At 37.6% G+C, this 16,160-nt stretch overlaps 1 protein-coding gene across 8 annotated transcripts in view; it reads left to right on the forward strand.

Annotated features, from left to right (window-relative positions):
* The window catches only part of LOC120515645 (ankyrin repeat and IBR domain-containing protein 1-like), a 445,503-nt gene that overhangs the window by 278,820 nt on the left and 150,523 nt on the right, over positions 1 to 16,160 (forward strand). For all 8 annotated transcript variants that reach the window (XM_039736854.1, XM_039736855.1, XM_039736857.1 and 5 more), the window contains 2 exons: positions 15,210 to 15,392; positions 15,963 to 16,080. In XM_039736854.1, the coding sequence (XP_039592788.1) occupies positions 15,210 to 15,392; positions 15,963 to 16,080 (301 nt within the window). The remainder of the gene's footprint in view (positions 1 to 15,209; positions 15,393 to 15,962; positions 16,081 to 16,160) is intronic.

The following is a 16,160-nucleotide window of genomic DNA, read 5'->3' on the forward strand; positions in this document are numbered from 1 at the left end:
CACACATATATATATACACATATACATACATACACACACAAATATATAAACATATATATACATATACATACATATCTACATATATACACACACAGCTATTTCGTATCAGTGCAATACGCTGTTTGTTAAAACGGTTGACTCCGCCTTACGTGCAATAACAAATCAAATCATTCAGTTGTCTTTGCTCATATGTCATTTTAGAGCTGGACGCCTGGCATCTTTTTTTGGCCACAAGTTCGTTTCTGTTTGGTGTGAGGTTCTGTGTTGTGGAGATTCTCAGGATGGATTGCAGGTGCTCATCAGTGAGGCGACTCCTGTGTGCTGTTTTGTTAGTCTTTATCACTGAGAAGAGCTTCTCACACAGATATGTGCTACCAAACATGCACAAGGTTCGAGCCTCATGTAGACGGACTTTTTTTGTTCTTCAAAGTCACCAAAGCGCCGTGCAAACTCAGTGCGTAATAACTCTAGCTTCGCAATAACTTGCAGCATCATAAGGTAGACTTGATTAACTCGGTAAGTGTTCGGCAAGGCAGCTGAAGCGCTGCATTATGGGATCTGTAGTTTATTGTGTTACCAGCGCTTCATATACCCGGGCCGTTAATAACAATAATACAGTATATAAAATGATCTCGCGGGCCGGATATAATTACACGCCGGGCCGGAGTTTGACACATATGGACTAAATAGAACTTGAAAAGATATATTTTTTCAAATGTGATCGCGCAATTCAGATAGAGTTGACGCAAGACTACAGCCTGCATGCCTCAATAAGTCATCCTCCCTCGCTCTTACTTTTTACCGCTCATCTAATGAATACACTGAGTATGGCTTTACCAAAACAATCATTGATGGCTTAATAAAGTATCCATTATTCGAGTATGTAGAGCGGGATATATATATATACATATATATATACCCCGACGCAGCGGAGAAGTAGTGTGTTAAAAAGGTAGAAAAAGAAAAGGGAACATTTTAAAATAACGTAACATGACTGTCAATATACAGTATTTGTTTTGTGAGTGTTACTGAGTGTTGCTGTCATCAAGGATTTGATTATCATTATTTCTTTCAATCAGGTTCGTATTTGTAGGATGTGTTGTGTTCAAGTTACATTCCGTGTTTGTCAATCATTGTAAAGATGACAGGTTTCATTCATCGATTCGCTTCTTACTGCATCAATAAACAGCTCGCCTTCTTCTTTATCTGAGACCTGACACACTGCATGGACGGGTTTTTTTTACACTGTCTTCCTTTAGCGGACATTGACTTTTTCCACCGTGTGCTCTGTTTCCGCAGTAGCTGGATTTATGAATATGCTTATCAGACGCTTCATATTTTTTGCTGCCTTTTCAATTGTGTAATTCGTTTATTGTTCAGCGTTGGAACTGTTGCTTTTATCTGTGCACGCGCCAGTTCACGTGAGCCACTCGGTGTACATGCATCGAAGGTTCCCAGCTGTGCTGGTGCCATCTCGCTATGTCCATAGCTTTATTTAATGTTACCTTAGTCCTGGCACTTAAAACTTTCTCTCGCAGTTTCGCTGAGTTTGTGTCAAACACCACCCTGACCATCTCATCTTCCTCTCCATAAGCACAGTCCTACACCCGTGAATATTTACCCGTTGCAGTTTGCTATTGGATTGCCGCTGACGGACGGCCTTATATGGGCAGGCACTAAATTACAAACGCCAGCGGCTGCCTGTCTATGAACTTAAAGTGTAGGTTTACATCGCTTTGTTTCAGTAGCAGAACTCATGAATATAGTTGTATATGTCACTCGCCGCTTCTTATTGTTTCGCTGCCTTCTCAATTATATAATGCATGTTTTCTTGAGCGCTTTTTGAGGTCTTCCTGGTTTTCTATGTACTGCGTGATTACGTGGGAGGCGTGATGATGTCACACTAAACTCCTCCCCACGGCGTTGAAGCTCATCTCCATTACAGTAAATGGAGAAAACTGCTTCCATTTATGACCATTACGCGTAGAATTTCGATATAAAACCTGCCCAACTTTTGTAAGGAAGCTGTAAGGAATGAACCTGCCAAATTTCAGCCTTCCAACCACACGGGAAGTTGGAGAATTAGTGATGAGTCAGTGAGTGAGTGAGTAAGTGAGGGCTTTGCCTTTTATTAGTATAGATATATATATATATATATATATATATATATATATATATATATATACAGTGCATCCAGAAAGTATTCACAGCGCATCACTTTTGCCATATTTTGTTATACTACAGCCTTATTCCAAAATGGATTAAATTAATTTTTTTCCTCAGAATTCTACACACAACACCCCATAATGACAACGTGAAAAAAGTGTACTTGAGATTTTTGCAAATTTATTAAAAACAAAAAAATTGAGAAAGCATATGTACGTAAGTATTCACGGCCTTTGACATGAAGCTTTAAATTGAGCTCTGGTGCATCCTGTTTCCCCTGATCATCCTTGAGATGTTTCTGCAGCTTAATTGGAGTCCACCTGTGTTAAATTTAGTTGATTGGACATGATTTGGAAAGGCACACACCTGTCTATATAATGTCCCACAGTTGACAGTTCATGTCAGAGCATAAACCAAGCATGAAGTCAAAGGAATTGTCTGTAGACCTTCGAGACAGGATTGTCTCGGGGTACACATCTGGGGAAGGTTACAGAAAAATTTCTACTGCTTTGAAGGTCCCAATGAGCACAGTGGCCTCCATCATCCGTAAGTGGAAGAAGTTCGAAACCACCAGGACTCTTCCTAGAGCTGGCCTAAACTGAGTGATCTCGGGAGAAGGGCCTTAGTCAGGGAGGTGACCAAGAACCCGATGGTCACTCTGTCAGAGCTCCAGAGGTCCTCTGTGGAGAGAAAAGAACCTTCCAGAAGGACAACCATCTCTGCAGCAATCCACCAATCAAGCCTGTATGGTAGAGTGGCCAGACGGAAGCCACTCCTTAGTAAAAGGCACATGGCAGCCCGCCTGGAGTTTGCCAAAAGGCACCTGAAGGATTCTAAGACCATGAGAACCAAAATTCTCTGGTCTGATGAGACAAAGATTGAACTCTTTGGTGTGAATGTCAGGCGTCACGTTTGGAGGAACCCAGGCACCGCTCATCACCAGGTCAATACCACCCCTACAGTGAAGCATGGTGGTGGCAGCATCATGGTGTGGGGATATTTTTCAGTGGCAGGAACTGGGAGACTAGTCAGGATAAAGCAAAAGATGACTGCAGCAATGTACAGAGACATCCTGGATGAAAACCTGCTTTAGAGCGCTCTTGACCTCAGACTGAGGCGACGGTGCATCTTTCAGCAGGACAATGACCCTAACCACACAGCTAAAATATCAAAGGAGTGGCTTCAGGACAACTCTGTGAATGTCCTTGAGTGGCCCAGCCAGAGCCCAGACTTGAATCCGGTTGAACATCTCTGGAGAGATCTTAAAATGTCTGTGCACCGATGCTTCCCATCCAACCTGATGGAGTTTGAGAGGTGCTGCAAAGAGGAATGGGGGAAACTGGCCAAGGATAGGTGTGCCAAGCTTGTGGCATCATATTCAAAAAGACTTGAGTCTGTAATTGCTTCCAAAGGTGCATCGACAAAGTATTGAGCAAAGGCTGTGAATACTTATGTACAAGTGACTTCTCTGTTTTTTTATTTTTAATAAATTTGCAAAAACCTTCTCGTCCTCGGAAAACACAGGACCTGCTATGAAATAATAATAACAAAAGATTTGCTTTTTACTTGCAAGGCATTTGTTTCTTCTTGAGGGAAAGGATCTGGCTGGACACATTAATTGGAAACAAAACAGACATTTTAGTGCACCTGGATCCACATCAATCATCGAAGAGTGAAACTTTGTGAGCACAGGGATCTATATTTTACAGTATTCACTTATTGCTAGTTTGTGGCTGTTTGTTATGTTTTATTCCTGCCCGGTATTCCTGTCTGTATCTTTTGTTGTTTGAGGCATGGTGGCACAGTGGTTAGTAGTACTGCTGTGTCACCTCTCAGATCACATTTCTTGGACACATTAAGTGGTCCAGCATTGATATCAAACTTTTCCTTAACTCTCAGAGACATTTGAAAGACCATTGTACCATTATAATCCACTCAGAACTAGTTCCGTTCCTTCTTTCCCGTCGACTTCAATGCATTTCCCAAACATTTCAATGTTTTTGCCAAAGTCATGCCAATGCAAACTTCAAAGGGTTTCACTCATCACAAGTGGTTAGTCAGAGAGCTGAGAATAGGCTGCATGTTCTCTTTATGACTGGGTCTGTTTTCTCAGTTTACTTTAGTTTCATTCCTCATCTTGGGACTTTGTGTGACTGTGCTTTTTAATAGAGTTTCTCAATCCCAGTATAGCCAGGTGGGTTCTGGGCCCCCTTGACCTGCACTGTAATTAGTGGATTTGGAAAAATTAATTATTTATGCATGGAAAACATTATCATTATTTTATGTCTTACTAGACTATATTCTTTGAGGGTCAGCTAAAGAATGTTAAATTTAAACAGAAAAATAATATTAAAATTCTGCTTGCAGGTTTCTTTTTATTTTTTTTCTCTTGATTAAGAGTGAAACATTTTACAAATGTGTTTAGTGGAAGAAGTTGAATCAACAATAGATGAATGAATGAGTGTTTTGAGTAACATCCAAAAAGGATTTATTTCGAAACCCTTTTTATTTGAATATCTGAGATTTCTAAAATAATCTTATCAGCAGACAGAGTTATTTCTGAGTTGCATGAAAATGTCTAATTAGCACAAAGGGTTCCTTTTAAATGCTGCCTTCTGTTTTGGGACTAATTTGAGGTGCATAATAATTTACTGGCATAGTTATTCTCCTCCTCTAAAATAGTGTAATTAAAGACCTTTTTCTGTATTATTTCTGCAAGATGGTTGGCAATTAAGAGGCCATTTTATCAAATGTATACATTTCTTTTTTAACATTGAAATCCAAACAAAAAATCCATATCTTCTCAGTTCTTTTTAGAAATAAACATTTTTTTCTATAATGTGCTCCTCATTGTTTTTATTACCATATCAGCCAGCTATTCTTCTAACTACATTATAATGCTTGTATGTACTGCTTTTATTTCACACTATTACATGAATAACCTGGCTGGTGCTTTCCAAAGTCTTTTTTCTCCACTCTTCGCGGCCCTCCACATCATTTCAGATCGCCACCTCTAACCACGTCTTCTTTCATCTCCCTTTGGGCTTTCCCCAATCTACCTCCATCTTGGTGCACCTGTTCACCCAAGTATCCTCAGCCTTTCACTCTACATGTCCAAACCACTTTAGCCTGTTTCTCCTCACCACAACACTTATCAACCACTCACCAAGTCATTCGCTTAACTCAGTATTCATCTTCCTTTCACTCTGTGATGCTGCACAAATCCACCTGATCATTCTCATTTCAGTTCCTTCCCACTTCTCTTTATTTTTCACTTTCATTGGCCATAGCCTGCTACCATAGATCATACTACTCCTCATGAAGCTTTCATAAAAATCAAAATGTAGCATTAGATAAATAAAGTTTGGCTTTCTAGTAATATAAACTCTTTAACAGAAAATAATCTAAATAAATATATAAGCTAGAGATTATTATAAGTATATTAATTATACTCTCAAAATTGATGTGAAAAAAATATACTGTACATAAAAACATAACATGCACAATAAGATGAAAATCAAATTGTCGATGTATGCTAATTAATACAATAAAACAGTAGCACCTGATAATAAAAGAAATATATGGCCCAAAGTTTCTAGTAAAAAGAAATTATCGGATGAACTATTTAAATTTAATTCAACTGAGATTATACTTCATTGCAGTGTAGTTTGAAAATATCACATTAGAACAATCTAAACGAGAACAGGTCATTCTACCTAACAAAGCTCACCAGTAATATTGACTTAATTCTTCAAAAAAAGTCAAGTCGAGTTTTGAAAGTCTCTAAGCCCTACTGTCTACCGCACTACTTGGTAGCCTATTCCATGTGTCTATAGCTCTCTGTGTGAAGAAAATCTTCCTAATGTTAACAGTAAATTTCACACAAACAAGTTTCCAGGTGTGTCCCTGTGTTTTTGGTTGTAGTGGAGTGATATTTTGTATGTAAGTTGATAAATATTTTGTATGGCTTTATTTGTAAGCTAGACATCCCAATTGTGATTTTAGTGTCTCATTAGGCTAAGTGTACTTTCATGTCTAACTAAGCAAACCCTGAGACAATTCAGGATGTGAAATTTATTGCAGGGTTGGTTGTCTCAAACTGGTCTGGCAAGGGGGATTCTGTGCAGAACATTCTATGAGTCATCCTCCGCAGGAAACTGGCAAGCCTCAGCTAAACAAATGGTATCCATAACTTGAGGGTAGGTGTGTAAAGGCAGTGTGTGCATTCATTGGTCTGCACTATGGCTGTTAGGGATTGGTTTTGAACCAGAGGTCATTCAGTACCACAATGTCCTATTGGCGAAAGATTTTGAAAGGGATGTATAACATTGGTCACTTTATCAAACCTTTTTCTCACACTATGGACATGAAGAGAACACTTTGAGGAGCACAACTTGCAAGCAATATTGAGACAGGCATGCAGCCTGTCCTGAAGAAAGCCGACTAGAAATGATGACTTGACCAAAGGCGTTTGTGTAACTACAAGTCTATGTGACATCTGAAACTTTACATCTAGCATTTATCATGTTGTAAGATTTCTAATATTCACATGTACTTTGCTTCATTATTATTGTTTTATTAATATTACCAATAATGTATTATTAAAATGTGCAACTTAACTTCTGCTTGCCCTTTTACTCTGTCAAATTGCCTGAAGTTATAGATGTAGAAAGGAAGATGGGGAGAAGTGCTAAAGTACAGTACCTTATAAAGAGTGGTAAGTCTATGGGATCTGAGGCATTCTGATAAAGTCTACATAATAAAGAATACAAAAGGGGAAAGTAGAGTCACAGAGGACTCTACTAAGACAGAATATTGATGAGCTTGTTTTAAAGTAACAGTCTCAATGCACTGTACTAATTCCCTTCATTATTTTAAATACTTCAATCATGTCTCCTCTTAATCTCTTTTTGCTAAAACTGAAAAGGCTCAGATTTTTTTAATATATTCTTATAATTCATCCTGTGAACGCCAGGTGGCACTGTTGCCCCTTTAAACCCAACAGACAGACACTCGGGACACAGGTCAAAAGCACCAAGAAGACATTTTAATATTTGTCTTCTTTAAATAGAGGCCTTCAAGCACCACAGACATGTAATCAACACAAAGTACAATATTCTCTTTCTCTTTTCTTCTCCACACCTCCCAGCAAGCGTTGTCTACTACCTCCCGATCCTGGCTCCCTTGCTGGATGTTCAGCAGTTCTTTATATATGGTCCGACCTGGAAGTGCTTCCGTCTTTCCGTCCACGTGACTTGCTAGCACTTCCGGGTCAGATGGAGAAATTGAGTTTCTTGTTAGCCTGGAAGTACTTCTGTACTCCCGTCCTCATGACTTTGGTAGTACTTCCGGGCGATGTAGGAAATAAAAGTCTCAAGGTCTTATCACAGCATCCCCTGGCGGCGCCCATGGTACCCAGCAGGGCTGCGATACCGAACTCCAAAGTCCATGATGCCCTGCGGGAATCTGGGGCACTGTTAAGCTGTAGGGAAGCTGCCATCTAGCACTTTGAGGGAGGCAGTGTTCAAACGTAGCTGCCTTCCCTCATCCTTCCATCCTCGGTGTGTGCCAGCCTGTCTGAGCTGCCAGCCGTCCCTTACAATCCCTTGTATCTCTGGAATCAGCCTAGTCTCTATTCTCTGGACTTTTCTAATGTTTAAAAAAATATAAAATGTTGTGCAGCGTATACAAAAAAACACATATGTATGGAGTGGTTTTGAACTTAAATTCCAGTTGTTCTACGTCTGCTGCATTTATGAAAACAATTGTTCTACAGGCAAGGCATAAACATTTCTTTTGTACAGAAAGCATCTGAAAAGAACTCTGCCATATGTGAAGCCAGGACATAGAAAGTGCTGTCCATGGATACAGAGGAGGGGAAGAAAATGGACAGTAACAGCAAAACAAAATCAATTACTATAATCGATTAAAATAATATATAAGGGAGTAAAGGCAACAACCTCTGCAGCAGCATATGCTGTGATAAAATAATGAGTGCTCAATCGTGATTTAAATGCTGATAACAATGAGACACCTCTAATATCAATCAATCAATCAACATTTATTTATATAGCACATATTCATACAAAAAAATGTAGCTCAAAGTGGTTTACAAAATGAATAGAAAAATAGAAGACACAATAAAAAATAAACATAAGTCAACATTAATTAACATAGAATAAGTAAGGTCCGATGGCCAGGGTGGACAGAAAAACAAAAAAACCCAAAGGCTGGAGAAAAAATAAAATCTGTAGGGTTCCAGACCACAAGACCGCCCAGTCCCTCTGGGCAATCTACCTAACATAAGTCAAACAGTCCTCTTTGTATTTAGGGTTTTCATGGAAGGACCTGATGATGATGGTCACGTAGACTTCTGGCTTTCAGTCCATCAATGTTGGTGCATCATGATGCTTTGAGTGCAGGCCGCCACCACAAAGAAACCGGAAAAAGAAACAGAAGAGAGAGTTGGGGTCAGTACGGATTTTGGAGCCACTGTGAATAGTTATTATGAAGAATTGAACATACAGAGTATCAGTATTAAGTTAAAGTGAAGTTATAAAAAGGCCATGTTAAAGTAATGTGTTTTCAGCAGTGTTTTAAAGTGCTCTACTGTATTTGCCTGGCGAATTCCTATTGGCAGGCTATTCCAGATTTTAGGTGCATAACAGCAGAAGGTCAGCCTCACCACTTCTTTTAAGTTTAGCTTTTGGAATTATTTGGAGACACTCATTTGAAGATCTAAGGTTACGATTTGGAATATAACGTGTCAGGCATTCCGATATATAAAATGGAGCTGAGATTATTTAAGGCTTTATAAACCATAAGCAGTATTTTAAAGTCAATCCTGAATGACACAGGCAACCAGTGTAGTGACATCAAAACTGGAGAAATGTGTTCGGATTTTCTTTTCCCAGTTAGGATTCTAGCAGCTGCATTCTGCACTCGTTGCAAGTGATTTATGTCTTTTTTGGGTAGTCCTGAGAGGAGTGCGTTACAGTAATCAAGTCTACGGAAAACAAAAGCGTGAATTAATTTCTTAGCATCTTTCAATGATATAAGAGGTACTACTTTAGCTATGTTTCTTAAGTGAAAAAATGCTGTCCTAGTGGTCTGATGAATATGCGATTTAAAATTCAGATTACAGTCAACGGTTACCCCTAAATTTTTTACTTCCGTCTTAACTTTTAAACCTAGTGCATCAAGTTTATTTCTGATAACCTCATTGAATCCATTATTGCCAATTACTAAAATTTCAGTTTTCTCTTTATTTAGTTTGAGAAAATTACTATTCATCCATTCAGAAATACCAGTAAGACATTGTGTTAGTGTATCGAAAGAGTCGGAGTCATCAGGTGCTATTGATAAGAAATACAGTATAATACAGTATAAGTAGGTACAGCATTCGAGAGTTTGGGACCCCAGGACTAAGGGCTCTGCCCTGGTCACTATTTTATGCATTTTCTAGTTTTAAAGATGCCAGCATCTTGTTACAGGTTTTTATAATTGCTCTTAACTGGAACCAATAATGTGTTTTAAGAAATATAATTACAGTATATGGATGTACTGCTTAGTTGTAGTTATGGTTTTTGCCACCATGTTTTGAATTAATTGTAGGCTAGCACAGAAATGTGCATGATTTGAGCATTCTAACCAGAAAGCATGAGACAAATAAATAATCTAACTCTTTATAATGCTTGTACCTCAAGAAACTGTCCTTATTTTGCATTATTTGAATGCTGGAGAAAGTGGAATTCATAGAGTGCAGAAATTTGTTGACTTAAGATTAAAGGAATGTTTTACAATACAAAGGTCAGCATTGTGCACTTGTTAATTTTCCTAGTATCCTGTCTTTACTCTTCATGTTTCTGGTTCTTGTTCCTTTGCTTCTAAAATTGTTTACTTTTTGACTTTGACACGTGAGTAACATGTCACTGGTTATAAACTGGACTCATCTATATATTTCATCCTTTGACCATTTATCCCTAAAATACTGTCATATTTCCATTCCCTGGCAGAATAGACTGAAACAATGTCCAGGCTGAAATGTCTAATTAAAATTGGATTCAAGTTGTATGGTTACAGTTCTCTTTAAAACTTTACAAAGAATACTTAATGTAGGTTTAAGAATGGCATCAGGGATAATGGAATATACTGATATGTTAATGATGTGCAATTTAAATTTTGTAACTACTACAAGTGAGTTTTTCAATAAACCTAGTTTGAATTCGCTCTAAATTATATGTGGTGGGTTTCATTTTGTAAAACGGACATAAAATCTCCTCTTCTTTCATCTGCTTGAATTTGCCAAGGTGGCAGGTGCTAGGGTTACAGTGCCCCTAGATTTGGAAGCTGTTATCTAGTTATGTTTTTACTTTCTTATTAAATAAATTCATAAAGTACTTGACACAAGTATTAAGTGAAATTCATTTAAACATTTATTATTTGTCAAGCTATATATTGTACTGTACATTCTGAATAAAACTTGAATCTGATAAAGTACTCGCCTAGTAAAGAACTTTCTTATGAACTTAGATACTTTCATTGCAGGCAGACTTTTAAGCCTGCAACTTCATTGATTTCCATTTACACTCTAATTGAATTTCTTTTTGTAATTTTTGAGTCTGTATGCTTGTTTATGTTTCTACTGCTGTATGCATCTGAATTTCCCCATAGGATTAATAAAGTGTATCCAATGTAATTTAAAACGGCACGTATTCCCACAAACCAAGGTTAATATTTTTTTTTACCCCAGTTAAAAGAACTTGGAGAAGTTGTCCTCTGGCATTGACTGTCACATAAATTCATTAGGCTTACTTCTTCCCCATTATTCTCCTGCCTTGATGTTGAAATGCACAGCGAAGGCCCATCTCTTCTATATTTTTAACGCTCTTGTAAATTGATTGGTACTTTTTCTCTTGATAAATAAACCTAAACTTTTAGTTGAAAAAGTCCTTCCTGAGATCTATCCATTTAACCTGCACAGTAACTTTGTTTTAGTTTTTTCCTTATGATTATCTTTCAAGTTTTACTATGCTAAGACTGTTTAGTTTCTAACGCTTTTTGGGTGCTAACTGCTTACGAAAGCAATACATGTGCTCAAGATTTGACTGCTCAGAGCATTCATATTAAACACTCCCTCTTACAGTGTGTACAGTATTTTACATTGCTAGAGTCACACATTACATGTTAAGATATCACTGACACATTGATATAGCGATTTTTCAACGTATAAAGTCAGAATTAAATTAGTAGCAAGACACCGAGAAAGAAAAATGTTAAAAATATGCCACATGTTGGTGATTACTGCTTTGTCCATTATTAATATATCACATTTTTCACTCATGGTGTCACTGTGGCTGAGGATCTACTGTTTTTTTTTTTTTTTTTTCTTTTTTTGTTGTGTCCCTGTTGCCTTTCCATATTATTGTTCATTCCTTTTATTTAGTTTGGAGCCATTTGGGTTAGGCGTTCAATTGATCTGTGGCCCTCAGGTGATACATCTAATAAAGCTTCAGTCACCCAAGGGAAATAAAAGAACTCCTTGATTCCTTAACCATTTCTTGTGGCACTGTTTCTGCCCACTTTCATATTCTGATTAATCCCACAAATTTCTTCAAAGTATAGTTTGACTTGAATTTGGATTTGGGTTGTTATGGTTTTGACTTTGGCTCTGTTTTTGTTAATCTTTTTGAACTCTCCTTAGATTTGGTTATTTTGTTGTACTCAAGTTCATTTTTTTAATTTAGAGTTTGATTAATAGTAATTGTGTTCTTGATATCTCCTCTGTTTTAGGATTTCATTTGGATATTGAGTTTAGAAATGTCATGTTTGGCTATTTCTCTGTTTTTCCCTCAAAAAATTTATCAAAACTTCTTACTGCCTTTTGGATTTAACCTATATTTTATCAAAACACTTGTCATTTTTTCTTTGCTAAAGTTGACTTTATTACTTGTTGTTAAATTAGTTTATTATTTAAATTTAAGCTTTCCTCAGTAAATTTAATTATTTAATTTTTTGTCATTTACATTCTGGAGAGTTTTTTTTGGTTTTAGCCTACCATCTTACTTTAAATCACAACGTTTTCATGCTGCGAGTAACTCTGTAGGGCCTGTATTGTGAAAGGCATGAAAGTAATTATGGGTGGCACCCTGAACACACTAGATACACTAGGAAATCATCTTAAAGTATCTGAGAAAGTATTCAATGACCTTTAAAGCTGACCTATTTGAGTTGCAGTAAGAGTTTTTCACCAAGACTTGTGGGGCTGGTCTTCAAATATATACAATCACATGAAAAAGTGAGTACATGTCATGAAAGCTTTTTTTTTTTTTAACATATATGGATATATATCAAGGTTTAATCTTCATTTAAACAGAGTCTTTAGATAAAGGTAATATAATGGGGGGGGGATAAAGTTTCACCTTGTGATAATTTATTCAATGAAGGATAAATAGATGCACCATTTCTGTCTGTTGATCATACTAACTATCCTGTTGGCTCTAATAGCTGGTAGTGTCCCCTTTGGCAGAAACAGCCTCAGGTTGGCATATCTTGTAACTGTGTACCGGTCTCTGACATTGATTGGGAGAAAACTTTTCCCACTTCTTTATGCAAAATTCTTTCATCTGTTGCCATGTTTGAGGAGTGTCCTAAATGCACAACCCGATTCAAGTCCCCCATACAGCAGATTGAGGGGATTCAAATTTGAGCTTTAATTTGGCCATTCTAGAACCTTCCTTTTTTTTTTTTTTTTCAGCCATTCTAGAACCCTCCATTTTTTTCAGCCATTCGTTAATGGTTTTACTAGTATATTGATGGTCATCGTCATTTTGCAAGGTCCACTTTCGGTTGAGCTTCAATCTTCTGTCAAATGGTCTCCCATTATCCTTGCTCACAGCCTTGCACAATTAAGAATTCATAGTGGGTTATATGGTGAGCTGCCCAGCCCCTGATGCAGCAAGGCTGTCACAAACCATAATATTTTCACCACAATGCTTTACAGCAAGTAACAGGTTCTTCTAGTCAAATGCTATTTGCCTTGTCTCAGAAAAGGAGTAATTTTTCCTGAAGTCTGGTCTCTGCCTAGGTATTCATGAGCAAATTCTAGTATTGCTGTGATGTTCTTTTTGGACAGCAAAGTCTCCTCCTGGCAGACATCCCATATAGATCTAATTTGTGTAGCCTCTTTCTAATGGTAGACTACTGTCTTCTATAAGTGGAAAAAGCTATGTGTTGGTCCTGTGATGAAATTCTGGGGTTCTTGGAGACTTCTTTCAGCATCTTGCGTTCTCTTGTCAGACTGGACTTACTGGGCTGGTCTGGTCAACTTCGCAGTTGTTTGAAATTTTCTGCTGATCTTACGGATTGTGGAATGATTGATTTCCAGTTGTTTGGAGATCTTTTTGAATCTCTTTCCAGACACAAAGGCATCCATAATCTTCTTCCTGAAGGTCTCGGAGAGCTTTTTCAATCTGGCACTGTGATAACACACATTTCAACAACACCAAACAAACTAGACTAAATGTCTGAGGTTTAAATGAGACAGGTTCCTCCAAGATCCCCTCTAATGATGTTGTAATCGTTTTCTCCTAATCGGGTGCATCTGATTCTAATTTCAGGTATTTGAGGTAGTGACAAATATAGGGACGTACTTACTTTTTCCACATACAAAATTTGCGTTTATGTTTATTTGAACTATACAGTGGGCTACAAAATGTAAATGCGACATGTTGTTTGCTATATTATATCACCTTTATCTACAAATCTATATATATAATTCATTAAGGGCATGCAAGACAGTGAGCGCAAGCAAGACAGAGCACCGCTCGCCAATTCTAACCCTCCTACCGCGTCATGGGATACGCACAACAGAGCCACGCACGCCAATTGTAACCGTCCTCCCGAGTCCAGCGTCACTCTGGAGGCACGCAACAACTCACCAAACACAGCCTCAGTCGCTTTTGTCTGTGCAAAAGTCCACATGCACCTCTGAGCCACATTATCTTTACACCGCACGCAAGACAGAGAGCCACGATCGCCAACTCACAGAGCCATGCCCGCCAACTCTAACTAACTGCAAGCAAGACAGAGAGCCACGGCCACCAACTCTAAGACCATGGGATAGGCGCGCATTTAGTGTATAAATGGATATAAATAATTGATTATCTTTATTTTCTAAATATGAGATTTTATTTGTTTTCTAACACTAGATCCTTTCTAAACATTATTTTTTGTACATTTTAAACAGTGGACAAATCTGTCTTAAATTCAGTACAAATCTACTTTGGTTTTGTTTATTTTTAGTCCCTAAATTTGCCAGAAACAGACTTAGTGCAGCCATTTTGTGATTTTTTGGTGCTGGTCGTGGCCATATTGTCTGTGGCAGGTCACATGGATTGTGTCTTGTGATGACATGTAATGTTATAAGTACAAGATGTGGTTGCATGGTGTAGTCAGCATCTAAGTTTTTAAATATTAAAATTATAAATTATTAAAATAGTAAAACTATGTATAGATCATTGTCTAGTAACCTTTAAATCTTGATATGTCAGCATAATTTAAAAAGGATCAAACATGTTTACTTTTTCACATGACTGTAATTGATACTGCAGTTATGTAGTAATGTGATTAGTGATCATGTAAGTTATTTTTTCAACTCTTTTCCTTAGTCACTACTTATATTTTCCCATTTTTAATGGACTGATTTTTGAGTTGCATTCAGTTAGAAAGCTCTTGAATTTTTTGCTGAAACTTGCATGATCTGTGCATCTTATCCTGCTGGAGATATGCTTGGTGCTTCCCATTCTAAATGTGGTTTAACAAGTGGTACATTTGAACTGGTGCTGCGTATAAAGCAAACTAATCAAGAGGTACTTTGAAATAACTTTCAGTCGGTCAGTCATTTTAGCCCTAATCCATCAGTCAGTTTTGGCGCATCTAAAAGTAAGGTCCCACTTGTTAGACCAATGTCAGAAAGAGGGTGCAGCTTGGTTTCCTTTTTTTAATTATATATTAATTATGCATTTGATCATTTCTATTTTCAGTACCTGGTGAAAAGTAATGCAGACTTGTTTTGTGAAAATGAAGATAAAGACACTCCCTGTGACTGTGCAGAGAAGCAGCACCACAAAGAACTGGCACTGAATCTTGAATCTCAGATGGTCTTCTCCAGAGATCCTGAAGCCGACGACATTGAAGCAGAGTATGCTGCTTTAGACAGAAGGGAGGTAAATGCCATTGCTCTGTTATTGTTTTGTACCTCACTAAATATGTTCAGTAATTAAAAATTAACATCAGAATACCCTGTGCTTATATTTATGGTATTTTTGATTATCGTGGTATAATAAAATAGATTGTTATTGAAACCTTGAAAGGTGAGAGAAGCTTACCATTACATAAAAAAGAAAAAGAAAACATTTTGTTGAAAACAAGTTATTCAGCTCAGTATTAGTTCCCTTTCTCTTTATTCGTCAAATTGTGATTTGAAGGTCCCCAGAGTAATACTGCCTACAACATTTCTTCATAACGTGTACCTTTAACATCTTAGCCAAAAATGTTTGTGTGAAATTTACACATAACAGACTTACATCTGTGCTTCCATGTCCTTACTGAAGTGCTCATTTTAAAGCAACCGCTGGGATCCTTCCTATTATATATATTCTTCACAATTTAAAAATGTTCTATCATGTTGCTTCCTAATCTTTTTTTGCTTACACTGAAAGGATGTACTGTATATATCTCAAGTTAATCTGAATTATTTTAAGAAAAAAGAAACACTGTATTTGTATCTTATGCAGCCCTATGAAGGCCTGAGACCCCAGGATCTGCGCCGCTTAAAGGATATGCTCATTGTAGAGACTGCGGATATGCTCCAGACGCCCCTTTTCACTGCTGAAGCCCTGCTCCGAGCACATGGTAACGTAACCTGTTAGACTTCATTTAATATTTAAAAGGTGACATCCTGGAAGTAGAAGGGCAGACAGTAACCAAGCTGT

This window comes from Polypterus senegalus, chromosome 15 (assembly GCF_016835505.1).
Source record: "Polypterus senegalus isolate Bchr_013 chromosome 15, ASM1683550v1, whole genome shotgun sequence".
NCBI lineage: Eukaryota > Metazoa > Chordata > Cladistia > Polypteriformes > Polypteridae > Polypterus > Polypterus senegalus.